Source organism: Tiliqua scincoides, chromosome 5 (assembly GCF_035046505.1).
Source record: "Tiliqua scincoides isolate rTilSci1 chromosome 5, rTilSci1.hap2, whole genome shotgun sequence".
Classification (NCBI taxonomy): Eukaryota; Metazoa; Chordata; class Lepidosauria; order Squamata; family Scincidae; genus Tiliqua; species Tiliqua scincoides.
Window position 1 is genome coordinate 107,033,866 of NC_089825.1, and position 15,208 is coordinate 107,049,073.

General features: G+C 45.7%; 1 protein-coding gene across 1 annotated transcript; it reads left to right on the plus strand.

The window, feature by feature from the left end:
- The first annotated feature begins 232 nt into the window (after positions 1-232).
- LOC136652995 (vomeronasal type-2 receptor 26-like) lies at positions 233-9,252 on the plus strand. Its single transcript, XM_066629922.1, has 6 exons — positions 233-465; positions 1,358-1,649; positions 2,287-3,165; positions 4,147-4,374; positions 6,728-6,854; positions 8,354-9,252. The coding sequence occupies exons 1-6, from the start codon at positions 233-235 to the stop codon at positions 9,250-9,252; spliced, it is 2,658 nt and encodes an 885-aa protein (XP_066486019.1).
- The last annotated feature ends 5,956 nt before the right edge of the window (positions 9,253-15,208 follow it).

The window sequence follows — 15,208 nt, forward strand, 5'->3', positions numbered from 1 at the left end:
CTCACCAAGTCACAATGAGATCCAACAAATATTTTCTTCTGCTCGTATAATGGGAAAAGAAATTATCACACCAAGCACTATAGTCAGGAGCAGTGATTTTGAAAGCTGTAATTAACTTCAATTACTGTGAGTCAAGCCACATCAAATCACACAAGTCGGAAAGCGGACATAAAATATCCACAATATCCTGCACTGTTCAGACACTGAACGTTCTGAATCAGACTTGGCCAAGATGAAAGGGACCCTTCTGTTTGGGCAGATGCTCATTGTGGGCCTGCAATTCCCTCCAGCGGAATGCAAGGCGCAGCCTGTCATGTGTACCATCACGGATCCTTCCCAGTTCCCATACATGTATCATCAGAGTGGAGATCTCATCATCGGAGTGATTGTTTCGCAGTTTGGCTGCCTATTTGATGAACTTTCTTTCAACGAACACCCCAAAACAAAGCTAATAGATGAAGTGATGTAAGGAAATTATTTTACCTCTCCCTAACATTGCAGTTCATATCCTCCCCTCCACACTTCCTCTTCTTTTTCACCCCATCTTCCTTTTCCAATTCAGAGAGTAGAAGAAGGAGGAGCAGTGGAAGTAAGTAGGACTGCAGAGATTGGAACACTGAGGGGAATGTCCCAGAGGTGGGCACCCCTTCGCAGATATGTTGCCTCCGGCTGCAGTAGCCCTTTCCCCCCTCTCTCATCTTATATGGGATTGAAGCTTTACAAAATTAAATTTTAATCATTTCAAGAGGCTGTCTGACTCCGGAATGCAAGCTGGTGGCCCAACTGGACTTGGAAGTCCATCTCAAATGCTGTTAAGTTTGGAATAGGCAGAGCAATTGGCTGCTGGGTCTCTCCTTTCATAGGTTGATGTGGAAAGGCTGGGGTTGCCTAGAGGCAACCTCAGGTTTGAGCCATGTTGTTGTAGTGGTTCAGGAGTTGGACTTAGACCTGGAAAAGCCGTGTTCAAATCCTGACTCAGCCATGAAGCTTATACCATCTCTTAGCCCCAAGCCTTACAGGGTTGCTGTGAGGATAAAAGGAAAGGAGGGACTATGCACATCACCCTGAGCTCCTAGGAAAAAGGGTGGTATGAAAATCTAGAAAATAATTAAATAAAAATGTCCAGGGGAGAAATAGCAGGGCTTTTGTCTCTTACAGTGCAGGTGTCTGCACTAAAGGGGATAAACATCTCTTTTAGATGAGCCTGTGGCATGTTGATTATTATATGCTATTAATTAATAAATGTGGCCCATTTAACCCAATAAACAATCTTGCCTTGCGTAATTCATGGGGGTGTGTATGCTGCTGCCATAGCAATATCTGCTTCACACAGACTCTATTTTAAACCTCCCTCCAGTTCAACACCAAAGAACTACCAGCATGTCCTGTCCTTAGTGTTTGCTGTAAAGGAGATCAGTGAGAACCCAAAAATCCTACCAAATGTCAGCCTGGGCTTCCACATCTATGACAGTTACTTAAATGCAAGGATGACTCATCAGAACACCATGAAACTTATTTCCACTGATAAAAGGATTGCCCCCAACTTCAAGTGTGAGAAGGAGAAGCATCTGATAGCTGTCATTGGAGGACTTGATTCTGAAATCTCTCATCACATGGCTACCCAGTTAGGCATCTTCAAGATTCCACAGGTACAATGAGCATATAGGTCAAGGTGATTTTTCAGCTGTGTGGGTATTTATCCTATTAAAAGTGACATTCATTGAATTGTGTTCAATTGGACATGCCCAGAAGAAGTTGTATAGAAATGCCACCTTAGCTAATGTTGATAAAATTATTCATCTCAAATATTCATAAGAAATGATGATGATTTCAAATTCATATAAAATGAATGAAATAATCTTAGCAAAGCCATTTGACTCTTTTGTGGGTACAGACGTCTCCCTGGATCCTGTATCTGCAGATTCAGTTATCTGTGACTCTCCACAGCCCTCAGCACCCCATGTACCTTTTGTTCCATTAGCAAGCATGCATGTTTCTTGCTTTTACAGAGGCTAGAACAGGTATGTGACAAGCAGGGGCATGTCCCTACACGCTATAGGGACACAGTAAGAAAGATAGCAGGAAGCTTCCCATTAGGTTTCGAAAGGTGGGGCTTAAAAATAATAATAAAACTATTCACACCATGTGCTATTAAATGCATTCAGTGAAAGAAGTATGTTTTTTAAATTCAGAATTGGGCTTCATCTCAGTAGATATTTGACCAGATTCACTACTGCTGAGTCTCAGTTCTCCTCCCCATCTGAAAAATTAACATTATTTCCTTAGATTGCTCCAGTGATGAATACCAAAATGAAATTTCCGTCCTTTTACCGAATGGTCCCCAATGAAGGGCATCAATACAGAGGAATTGTCTGTCTACTTCAGCATTTTCAGTGGACTTGGGTAGGGATCATTGCTTCGGATGATGTCGATGGTGAAAGATTTGTGCAGACCATGATGAAAATGCTTTCTAAACATGGCATCTGCACAGCCTTCAGTAAAAAAATAGTCACAGTATCCATAAGTACAGCGGTTACAATATCATCTCAAATAGGAAGGGTTAAGGAAGGACACAACTTACTTATGGATGAGATCATTTCACTAATCAATTCAGAAGTCAGCATCTATGTGTTAAATGCAGAGGTTAAGACCACAACATGTTTGAAATGGATTATCTTTCTTCACATGGTGCTAGAAGGTAATACAGAGACTTCTACAGGGAAGCTGTGGATTATGACTGTCCAGTGGGATTTTTCAACAATGACAATTCACAGGACATTAGATGTAGGATTCTTCCATGGTGCCTTGTCTTTTGCAATTCACTCTGAGGAAGTGATGGGGTTTCCAGAATTCCTTCAATTTCTACATCCTGACTCACAAAAAGGAGATGATTTCATCAAGATCTTTTGGGAACAGAGTTTTGGTTGCTTATTTTCCAATTCTGATGAGGACAAAGAGAACGGTAATACTTGCACGGGTCAAGAAAAGTTGAAGGACCTCCCAGGAACTGTTTTTGAAATGAGCATGACAGGCCAAAGCTACAGCATCTACAATGCTGTTCATGCTGTAGCACATGCATTGCAAAAGATGTGTCCCTTCAGGCCCAACCACGGCGCAATTGAAAACAAATGTAGATTGTTTCCTCCAAATCTTCAAAGTTCTCAGGTAAGGTTTTGCAAGTTCCTTTCTCCATGGTGGCATATAAAGCATACAGAACCAAAACTGTTCCACTGGATTCAGAGATGGACAAAGTGACATTAACTTTTTTGAACACTTATTCAAATGTTCACAAAGTGTGTGACTCTTGAGAGCAATCAACTGGACAGCTGTTTCTCAAGCTTCATCACTTAAAGCAAAGTGTTCATATTTGGGGGGTAGGGAAGGTGATGGCAGGGGACTAGTAGTTCTAGTCCAAGAATGGTAAATGCTATGCCCATAATTTCTGCTCAGAAAATGGACCTCTGACAGTCCTCTTTCTAATGGACATTAAATAAAGGGAAAGCTGGTGCCGGCCTGCTGGTGCTGTATCAACAGAAAAGCCCACTAGCAGAGGTGAGTAGTCCATTGAGCAGCACAGGGAAAGGGGGAATGTGGTGGAAAGGTGGAACAGAGATGGGGATGGGGTGCTTCTAGGTGGGGGGAGGGCAGAATAGGGGTGGGGCAGGCCTGGGAAGGGGGCAAGATCTGCCATATCCTAACCCCGTTCCCAGTGCTGGCAGCCTTACATGGAGCTGCCCAGATTTGGGAATTAGTAGACCCCCATCTCCACCAGCAAATGATGCCACGGGGTCTTGGAAGTGTTCACTACCATTGCATTCTGCTCCTTCTCCAAAGATAAGCACCTCTGGATACAGATGCAACAGTGACTGGTGCTGATTTCCACAAGCTTGTTGCAAGTGAGCAATTGGATACTCACAAAAGGTTAAGTCTTTGCTGGCATGGCTGAGTCTGGCTTGTGCAAGCATTCAGGCAGAAGTGTCTAGATACAACCAGTGTGCTTTTTCTCTTTGACAAGAAAACCAAATACTCCAAGGCACTGAAGCAAACAGAAGTGAAGAAATAAAAAAACAAACAAAGCAACTTTATACCCTTACAAAAGTCTCAGTTTGTAATATATTCCTATATCTTTTTTTTTTTTTAATGCAGCTTCACCCTTTCCTGAAGAGCATCTCTTTCAACAACAGTGCTGGAGACCTGGTGTCTTTTGATGAGGAAGGTCAGTTAGCAAGTGGATTTGATCTGATCAACTGGGTGACTTTCCCCAACCAGTCCTTCTTAAGAGTGAAAGTAGGAATGATGGACCCACTGGCTTTCCCCGGCAAAGAGTTCACCATTAATGAAGAGGCCATCACATGGCACAGCATGTTCAATCAGGTAAGAGCTGAATAAATGGGAAATGTTCCAGTACCTGGACCTGCAATAGAATCCTGAACCTCTCATTCCAGGCCTACTTCTACATTTTTCTAAGGGACCGAATTTATGGGCTGCGGTGCAGGCGCTCCACCAGTGCCACTCACCTGGCTGTTGCAAAAAGTGTCATAAGGCACTTTTGCATCAATGGTACTGACGCGTCACCGATGCTGAGCCCAGCATCAATCGGTGCTGGGCCTCAGTGCCAGAAGATGGCCATCACAAGCTCCTGGCGGTAAGTACAGTAAGAATTTGGCAGGGGGAAAGTGGGGGGAAAGAAGTGGGGGGAAGAAAGGAGCAGGACTGAGAGGGGAGCGGAGACAGCAGCAGGCTCTGCCACTGTATCCTGACTGCGTTCCCGGGCTGGGAAGCCTGACACGGGTCTCCTTGGTTCTGCACCAGCTCAGTAGCTGGTGTTGATCTGAGGAGACCCATTGGAGCCGCCTAGGTATTACACGGGGTAAAGGAACATTTGTTCCCTTACCCTGAGGAGACCTGGTGCTGCTTTCCTGCCCCATAGGATACAGCAGTTGTCATTTTGGGTGCTAGGAAAGCTTATGGTTGGGTTGCCCATTTGCTGTTGTTGTTCATGATATAGAGACATTTTTCAGCAGAATTCTATCTTGCTGGAACAGGCAGGCCAGGAGGCTCAGCCGTAGACAAGGGGAAACTCTTCCCCTTACCCCAAGGTAAGCCACTGCAGCCCCTATGTGTCTACTCGAACTTGTGTCACCTCCTGAGATGGCACAATTCCGAGGAGAGCAGAGCAGCTTGAAGCCACTCTTTGCTGCTCTGGAACGGGGGTTGGGATCCAGCATAACAGCTGGATCCCAGCCCCACCTCCCACTCCCCATCTGCCCCTGGGACTAGCTCTGCTCACCCTCTCCCTGCCCCGGAACTCCTCCCTCCTGCCTCCTCCCCACCCACCCCAGAGACTTGCGTCAGCCGAGCTCAGCCAATGCAAGGCTCACTCTGCAATCTGCCATGGAGGCTGGATGCAACCTCTGTGCTCCCGCCCACCTCTGTGCGCTGGTGCAACTTGCTCCTGAGGAGGCGTAGATATGCTTTGCAGCACATTTGAGACCTTCCTAGGCTGGTGCAAGGGACTTGTGCCAGCCTACACAAGATTAGGATTGCACCCTTAGTCACACAGACAATTTTTGCGGAGTTTTTGTCCTTAGAAAAACCAGTCTCTGAATATCACCTTCTGCTCAGGGGAAAAGTCATGTTTCTTCATGTCACATCTTTGATGCAAGCAGTTTGAAAGTTAATTTTCAAGTTAACTGCAGAAGTTAGAGCCTAGTCTTATCCCATAACATCTAATGCCATTTATCTGCATTGCCCGAGTGTGCTGTGGTGGCGGGGAGAAGGAAATCAGATGGCCAGTGAAAGGCAAGCAAAAAAACCTTTTCAGCTACCTCCTGTTAGGCTGCTTGATTGCTTCTTGATTGCTTCTCCTCAGACCTTTGCCAATTATGTAGCTGGTATAAGTCTGAAGAGAAGAGAGAGTGAAGCAGGTTGGAAAATCAGGCATAGAATCCACACGCTTCTGCTATCAAGACCCACCCACTCCAGCCTGCTCTTTGCCCAATGCCCTTCCCTCTCCCTGCACCAGCCTCCCTAGAACTGCCTCCTCCATCACCTTACCTGGGATGGCAGAGCATCTGGGAAAGTCTGGTGCATACACAGAGCCTCTGACTACTTTTGCCAGTGGCTCCATCACACTCAACTGTGGTGCAATGTTTGCACCCGGGGTGCCCAGTTAAAATGGAAGTCAGAGTACTTATACCTTTAACCATTGTATACAAGAAGGAATTTTAGCAGGTGCAGCTCAATATGGAGTGGTTTAAATAGCTGCCAAATTTCCCATTTCTATAGAATGGTTAAAGGTATAGGCACCATGTCCTCCATTTTATCTGATCATCCTGTTTGCACCATCGTATTGTCATTTATGGCAGTGGGTTGATAAATCCACTTTGTAAATGGCCCATAGGATGGGGTGATTCTGCTGAGCCCCCCCAATGAGGAACCCCAAAGAGTTTCTTGTGCTGCTTCTGTGGTTGCCCTGGACATTCTAACAAAGATCAGAAGGCTGCATTCTGAGATTAGGTCTTTCTCACTTCAAACCAGCCCTTTGAAAGTCAAGCTGAAGTGGAACTGTCCAGTGCTGGGCCTTCAACATTCATTCATTTGTGAATGCTCCCATTCATTCATGATCCACCATGGAAGAGAAGCGAGTTTCATCTTTGATGAGGTCAGAACATTGTTTATTAGATAAAGAAGCAAAACGAGGATGATTCTCCTTTTTTATCTATAGGTAGTGCCCCTTGCTGTATGTAATGACCACTGCCATCCGGGTCACAGGAGAAAAAAGAAGGAAGGGAAGCCATTTTGTTGCTATGATTGTCATCCGTGTCCTGAAGGGAAGGTTTCATACCAGACGGGTAAGAGACATGAAGTGCAGGATCATGAATCAGACACTGAATGTCTTCTGCTGGTTTCCCCTTTTCTCCACTTTCACACTTCCAAACAGAGAAAGTAATCAGCAGACTCTATTGATCGTTCAAAAAAGGTGACTAACTGAATGCTTGAACTCAATGAGTCTGGATTATTTTATTGTCAGATTCTCGCCGCCGCCACCGCCCCTAAGGAGAACCTGAGGCCCATAATGACTTTTAAATTGAACCACATGTATTTGATAAAGCTGATTTAAGACAGAATAGAAACACCAGAGCGGGTCATATTCATCACTCCTCCCCCTAGGCAAATTCTGCCAAGCCATAGAAATTTCCAATTCTAACCCTTTGATACCACATTGCCTCCTTGGGATGAGGCCATGGGGGGTTCAACTAGCATTCCAATCGTGGAATGCACTTTAAGGCTATTGCAAATGGCCTGACGGCAGCACATGGAGCCACATAATACCTGCCCACCAGCAGAGCAGCCCCATTTCTTCCTCCTTCCCCCTTCCCTCTTTAACTTCTTCCTTCTCCTAGCTGAAATCTCTTCCCTGCCATGTTGCCCTGTCTTCCGCCCTGACTTAGGTCTTGAAGTGCCTCAGGCATGCTGAGATACTCCTTGTTTTGCCAGATCTTGGCCAGGTCTCCTTGCTAGTTCAGCCCACTCTGCAGCAGCTATCACAAGGTGGCATGTTCAGTTATGCTTCCCAATAAATGATGATGTGGAGGACTCTTCTTGCTGGATTGGAAAAGGAAAAATGGTCCAGACCAGTAGAGGAAGTGTGGAGGGGAGAGGATTATTTTCTCCGCCAGTCTTCCACTCTGTCCCTTCCACTCTGTCCCTTCTTCCTTTTCTAATGCAGAGAGAAGGAGGAGGAGAGGAGTTACAGCAGAGGCAAGAGGGAGAATAAATTCCCTTGCCAATCTGCTGTCTGGGGTGACCTCTTCAGTTGGTCACATGGACAGGCAGGCCTTACCTGTCCTGTCATGTTCTTTTCCACTAACTACATGTCTCATGCCAAGAAGATGTTCTTCCACCCATAACAAACTGGTTTGGACTTTCCTCTACGTGAAATGCTATTCTGCAGCTCTAAATGAATACTACGTTTATAAGCCAGTAAAACACCACACTAAGCACCACATGGCTGGTATTGTTTGAACACTGTGTCTTTATTCATCATCCAATCAGCCATAGCATACTTAACAGGCATCATGGAATCTTTTCAACTGAGAAGCAAATTTCCCAACCTTGTAGATAATACAATAGCACCATATTACTTGTTCATGCTGTACAAAGAGGCCACGAAAGGTTGTCCATCAGTTTTGAATGCTTTGAGTAAAGCAACATTTCAAAGGGACTCGAGTTAAATGACTAACACAGCACATTGGAGACGAATACATTCACTTCTGATGATGGAGGATGATATAAAGGCAATGATGGCATGAATGATAATACTGAATTTGCAATTATTCTATTGTTTCAGACATGAATGACTGCCTCAAATGTCCCAAAGGTCAGTTTCCAAACAAGAATCAAAATCAGTGCTTCCCCAAGAACCTCCATTTCCTCTCTTTTGAAGAGCTGCTGGGAATTATATTAACTATACTTGCTTTGTGTTTTTCTCTGATCACAGTTTTGGTGCTCAGAATGTTCATCAAGAACAAGGACACTCCCATTGTCAAAGCCAACAATCGAGATCTCACCTACTCCCTGCTTGTCTCCTTATTGCTCTGCTTCCTCTGCTCCTTGCTATTCATTGGCCAACCTCAGATAGTGAGCTGTTATTTACGACAAACATCTTTTGGCCTTGTCTTCTCAGTGACTGTTTCTTGTGTCTTGGCCAAAACCATCACTGTGGTTCTGGCTTTCATGGCCACCAAGCCAGGATCCAGGATGAGGAAATGGGTGGGGAAGAGACTGGCCAACACCATTGTCCTTGGATGCTCCCTGATTCAAGCCAGTATCTGTGCTGTATGGCTCCACACTGCTCCTCCATTCCCACATTTGGACATGGACTCTCTGGCTGAAGAAATTGTAGTGGAGTGCAATGAAGGCTCCATCACCATGTTTTATTGTGTTCTGGGTTACCTGGGATTCCTGGCTATGGTCAGTTTCAGTGTGGCTTTCCAAGCCAGGAAGTTGCCAGACAGTTTCAATGAAGCCAAGTTCATCACCTTCAGCATGTTGGTGTTTTGCAGTGTTTGGTTGTCCTTTATCCCACCTTACCTGAGCACGAAGGGAAAGTACATGGTGGCTGTGGAGATCTTCTCTATCTTGGCCTCTAGTGTTGGCTTGCTGGGCTGTATCTTTTTCCCCAAATGCTACATAATTATCCTGAGGCCTGAGCTGAACAGCAAAGATCTGCTCAGAAGGAGAAGTTAACATTGCTCCCCAGGGGAAGACTTCATGTGAAATGTTTTCTGTCATCTGTTAATGTCTTATTAGGGGACACAACCTGTGATAGCTATGCCCCCAGAAATATTTGAGTGTTACCATAAAGGGTGGGCACCAGTGGTGCATCTGCACACCTTTTGGACATCTCATTATTAATTAACAAAGGGTGTAATCCTAAGTGCGCCCTGGGCCTGTGCATGTTCCTTGCACCAGCCCAGCAGGGTCGCAAACGTGCCATGATGCATGTTTGCGCCACCTCGTGTGTCGGCTGGGCTGGTGCAGGGATGCATGTCAGCCCACAAAGGCTGCATCCAGCCTCTGTGCCAATGCGGAGGTGTTCCGGGGTGGCAGAGGGGATTCCAGGGAGTGGGCACGCGGGGAGCAGGAGGTGGGGCTGGGACCCAGCAGTTATGCTAGATCCCAACCCGCTTCCTGAGCAGCACAGAGCAGCTTGAAGTCACTCCGTTCTCCTCAGACCTGTGCCACCTCCTGAGGTGGTGCTGGTCTGAGGAGACCCATTGGGGCTGTGGTGGCTTACCCGGGGGATAAGGGGAAGGGTTTCCTCTTGCCTCTGGCTGAGTTGATTCTGGCCCCAGTCTTGCATTGGATACCACACAGGCTTCCTGGCCTGCCTGTTCCAGTGCAAGATAGGATTGTGCTGAAAGGGGCCTTAAATTACATGTCAGTTTCATCCTAACCATAAGCTTGGCATAGCCACACATGGAATAATCATAGCACCTCAGCATCCTAGCTTCCCTCAGCATGGAACTGTCATGGCATTGCCAGGCAGCAGAAACACCCCCAGCATGCAAAGTGAATTTCAATAAAATTGCAGATTTGTTGTTCCACAGTGCGGTGTTTTTCTTTGAGTATAGCAAGCAAACAGTAAAAATGCCATGTGTTTAGATTTTTTTTTCCGCTCAGGTTTCCCCTCTCTGAATTTGTAGGGCACTGCATGAGCTGTGCTATCATCACAAATAAGTCTCTGGATCACACAAAATTAGTGGGGGATTATGACAAGATTCTTTAAAGGAAAAAGTTTTCACACACACGCGTAGGTTGCAGATAGAGCAAAGAACTGGTGGTGCTTCTTCTAGCTTAAGGGCTTGCCTGGCTGAATGAAATTTGAATCTCCTGTGATCAGACTGGAGGACACAGATCCACAGGTTAACTGGATTTATGTCCCCTTATCCCAAGTAATGCCCCAGTCACCTCGATGGGTCTACCTGGATCTGCAACAGCAAAAGTATTGGTACAAATCCAAGTTTCCTGATGTAATGCCAAGTTGCTCAGGTGGGGGGTTAGGATTCAGCCTAAGTGCTGAAGGCCAGTCCCACCCCCCCTCCCAGGCCTTTGAAGCCCAGAGCAAAGTTCCAAATAATGCCCCACTGACATTATACCCGGAACTGATGTCACTTCTGGGTATGATGTCACATCCTCCCCATTTTTTTTGTTTGTTTTAACAGAAAGACTGGCATAGGATCACATTATTTATTTATTTATTTAAATGATTTTTTTTTTTTTATCATGACTTTCCTCTGCCGGAGCAATGTCAAAGTTATTATTATTATTATTATTAAGGTAGCTTACAATGAACAGAAAATAAAAGTTAAAAAAATTAAATAAATATAATTTATTAAAAAATGAATAAACTCAAAAGTAAATACATAAATCAAATCAGATGAGACAAATCTATCTCTTAGTCACCCAGCATTGCTTTTGAAATTCTGTTAGTTCCAAAGTGAGTGTTTAGCATTAAGGTTCCTTTCCAACCAGAAGGATCCATGAACAGATCCTTTGTGGAGTGTGCACCATGGCACCAGGAGTAGTAAAGCACTGCTGTGCTGCTACTTACATTCAAATGCTCTTCGGTGAGAGGACCATGAGAGCACATTTGGGCATCATCTAAAGCACCTCACCTTTGCAGGGCAGCCTCAAAGCAGCAAAAACTTGCAGGGGGAAAAAAGACAAGTCAAAGATGTCATTCTTGTGCAATACTCAGTAACCCCAGCAAACCCCTGGGGTGGTGTGTTGTAATTTGAGAGGAAGCAGTTTGCTGGTGTCTTGTGTAACATCAATCGTGAGGTCCATTACAGCCTCAGAACTGATCCCAATCACCGGGTCACTCAAGCCTCACTGCTTGCTGCTGCCACGTCATATTGACTTTTGCAATCTGCGACTATCAGTTGCTGATTGGGCTAATAAGACCCTTTAAACAGGGACTTTAAATCAGTCACATCTTGTTATTGCTGCTTCTCTTATCTTATTGTCTTTTGCAATCTGCCACAAACAGCTGATGGTCAGCTCTTTAAACAGGGCTTTAAATCAGGCATGGCTGATTTTAAAATCCCTCCTTTGAGCAGCAGGACACTGTCATCCCCTAGCAGAGTGGTGCCCCCCCCCCCAGCAGCATGAAGCCCAGGGCAGTTGTTCCCTGGGCCTTCCTTAACAATGCCACTGGCTGAGAGTAAGGGTAGGGGGAAGCAATAAAGTGCTTTAAATGTAAGGTCAAGGAGTTTGTACCAGATCTGGGAGCAGATAGGAAGCCCATAAAGGGACTTAAAGAGTGATGTGATGTGATCTGTGTGATGAGCAAATCCGGCCTCAAACACTTCTGGACTCCAAGGGGGCGGTGCGCGACTTCAGTCAGTAGTTTCCATGAACTGTCCAGCAACAGCCCCTTGACTGGGCTGTCTGGGACCCTCACGGAACATCAAAGGACATTCACACCGAAAGTGTCCAGGCAAATGGCATTTATAACACAGAGATTGATTGCCCCCTGGGGTATTCATTTTACCACCGCCCTGTTTCATGTGTTTTCCTTTACGTCGACCCTTTCCAGTTCTCTGTTTGTTTTGGAACACTCTCCCCTCTACCAGCAGCAAACATTACTGCTAGAAGAGAAACTTGTTCCTGCAAGTCAGTTTGTTTTTCTTTCCTTTTCTGCTTTTCCTTAAGATCCCCCCTAGCATTAAATACTCTGGTGGCAATGCCTACAATCTCAGCCAGATTTTTCCCTTGCATGCCATCAGGATGTTCTCTAAACCTTCTTGCAATATCTTCTGAACATTGAGCCATGTAAACAGTTTTCATCACCTCCTGTCTCTGATCAGATTCAGGTTCTAAAGCCCCATGCTTTCTAAATTCACTTGTCAATCAGGTACAAAAGTCAGAAGGATGTTCATGAGAACGCTGAGTGCAAGCAGTGATTTTACTCCAATTTGGCGTAACTTCTCCTGCAGCTTTAATTCCTTCCAAAACAGATTCCATAAAATTAGCCAGTGCCAATTTCCCAGCATCTGTATTTGGATCCCATTGTGGGTCAGTAACTGGCCAATCTGTCAAAACCCAAGCATCAGAAACAGGTTTTCTCCTTATATATTCAGTAGCCTTGATTTTCACCTTTTGCCTTTCACCCTCAGTCATCAAATATTCCAACAATTGGATAACATCAGCCCACACTGGAGAGTGAGTGGCAAATATAGTTTTAAACTTCTGATAAACAATCTCTAAGATGTGGTATTGTTTGCTGCTAGTTCAGCAAATCTGATGTGGAAAAAGGGGTATGGGTATAAACCAATGCACGACCATCAGCAGTAGGAACAGGGTATGTTCTTAGAGGAGCTATGAAATCTACTCCAGGAGTGGATGTTGGGGGTTTAACCCTATCAATCCAATTAGTTGTACAGGAAGGAGTAAAAGATCATTCCACAGACTCAGGCACTCTCCCTTCAAGTTGTGCCCTTGTGTAAATTTTTGCCATCTTATTGACAGATTTGGCCACAGCCAAATCTTGTTCAGCAAGGGGGCTTTTCTCAAGCACAGTAGGATCACAACTATGTCTCACAAAAGTATGTGATGGAGTCTCCAAGTTCAAAGCCTGACAAATATTAGTAGAGGGTAGCTCCCAAGGAGAACCAGGAGATCCAGGGGAAATTTGCCCCTGAACCTGGCTCCTCAATGTTGGGCTTGCCAATAGAGCATGAGGAGCTGTGGCCCTCAGTGGTGATTGAGGTTGCATCCCCACTCCTCCAGTCCCATTCTCAACTACCTGAGGAGCTGGAGCATCTCCAGCTGGTCCCCTAGGAGTCAGTAAACAATATGGATACAAGGCTGGATGATATTCATCATCCTCCACCTGGGAAGTGGAACTGGAGTTGTATGGAGGAGGACTTCCCACCCCACAGCTGTCTTTCCCAAGACACATAGCTTGAATGGCCTGCTGGCCATCCTTAGGCTTAAAATTATACCACACAAACAGGTAGTCCATTTCACCAGGACGTTGATCCAGTAAAATACCTCTCAACGCATTCATCCTTTCCACAGAAAATGTGCCACAGAAAGGCCATTGCAGGTCATCAGGTAACAAAGAGGTAAAAGATGGCCAAAGTGTGGTAGACAAGGTAGTCATGCGTTTTTTAGACAACACTACTGATCCAGGTATCCCACCCCAATCCCTCAATATCAGGGAAAGAGGAGCATCCGCAGCACAGCTTGTGGACTGCCCCATCCTTTCAGAAAAGAAAAAAAATATCTGAAGGGAAAAAAAAATTGTTTTACCTACAGGTAAAAGGCCTAAAAATCTTATTTTTCTAATAACCCTTAGTCAAACAGTACATCTAGGTACACAGCACTGTTACAAATCCAAAAATCAAAACACTGAGTCTGACTCACAGCTCAAAAGAGCAGCCACTGACAGCCTGCTCAATCCAGGAAACAGACACTTTCACTGAGCAGACAGTTCTGGGACGACTGCTAAACAGTTGGCCTGATGTCCAGAACAGACACAATGACAGATACCACACACTGCCTGCTTGCAAACTTTATTTTAAAAGCGAGCAAAGATACCAGCATCTAAACAAAGCAAACAGTATAAAGAAACTGATTTAAACCAAGATTTCAAAAGAAATCTTTCAGAGGACCTCTATAAACAACTAAGGAAATGTAGCCACCATTCCAGGGAGCTCAATATTCACAGGGGTGGGACTAATGGAGGATTGCAGAGAGAGGGAGCAGGGATGGGTCTAATGGATGATTGCAGAGAGAAAAGGAGCTCTCCCTCCCTGCTCCCTCTCTCTCTGCAATCGTCCATTAGACCCATCCCTGCTCCCTCTCTCTGCAATCCTCCATTAGCCCCACCCCTGCTTCCTCTCTCTCTGCAATCCTCCATTAGCCCCATCCCTACACCCTCTCTCTCTGGAATCCTCCATTAGCTCCACCCCTGCTCCCTCTCTCTCTGCAATCATCCATTAGCCCCACCCCTGCTTCTTCTCTCTCTGCAATTGTCCATTAGTCCCATCCCTGCTCCCTCTCTCTCTGCAACCCTCCATTAGCCCCATCCCTGCTTCCACAATCTTCCTTTCTGCCCCTCCACTCCTGCGTCATCCCCCAGGGGCCAGGGATAAGAACAGGCCCTCAGTAAGAGGCGACTAAACAGCCACCAGGTAGATGGGACTGGTAGCCTGGGAAGGCAGCTCATCTGAGAGAAGGAAAACTCTGATCCCAACCTCCACTGCCTTGTGGCTATATCCAGTTATGGAAAAGGCTTCAGGAGTCAACTTCAAGGCAAAATCAGGAGCCGGAGTCCCTGAGGCAGTTCATGGCTGAACCCAGTCACGTTCTGGCAACTCCTGCAATGCCGCTGGAACCAACTGTATTGGCTTCTGCCTTTCCATTGGACCGTTCCAGCGACGTGGAGAGGGGGGATTTGCTGCATGGGTAACAGCATATCCTCCATACCTTCTTTACCCAGGCTTCGCGCACTGGAGAGGACACTCCAACTTCACCATACAGCGTCGGCACAACACGGGAAGCAGCAGTTTACCAGTTATAAGTCTTTGCTCGATTGGCGTAGAGCGTGATGCCAGGGGCTTCTTCCGATGGTGGGAGAGATCATTGCATCTCATTGGGCAGCTACCACCCGCCTTAATCTGGGCAGTCCCCA

Excerpts from the sequence above, each read along its gene's own strand:
- LOC136652995 (XM_066629922.1), top strand. The coding sequence starts at position 233 with ATGAAAGGGACCCTTCTGTTTGGGCAGATGCTCATTGTGGGCCTGCAA. Across the intron at positions 1,650-2,286 it reads GCATCTTCAAGATTCCACAG|ATTGCTCCAGTGATGAATAC; the intron begins GTACAATGAGCA and ends TTATTTCCTTAG. Across the intron at positions 6,855-8,353 it reads GAAGGTTTCATACCAGACGG|ACATGAATGACTGCCTCAAA; the intron begins GTAAGAGACATG and ends CTATTGTTTCAG.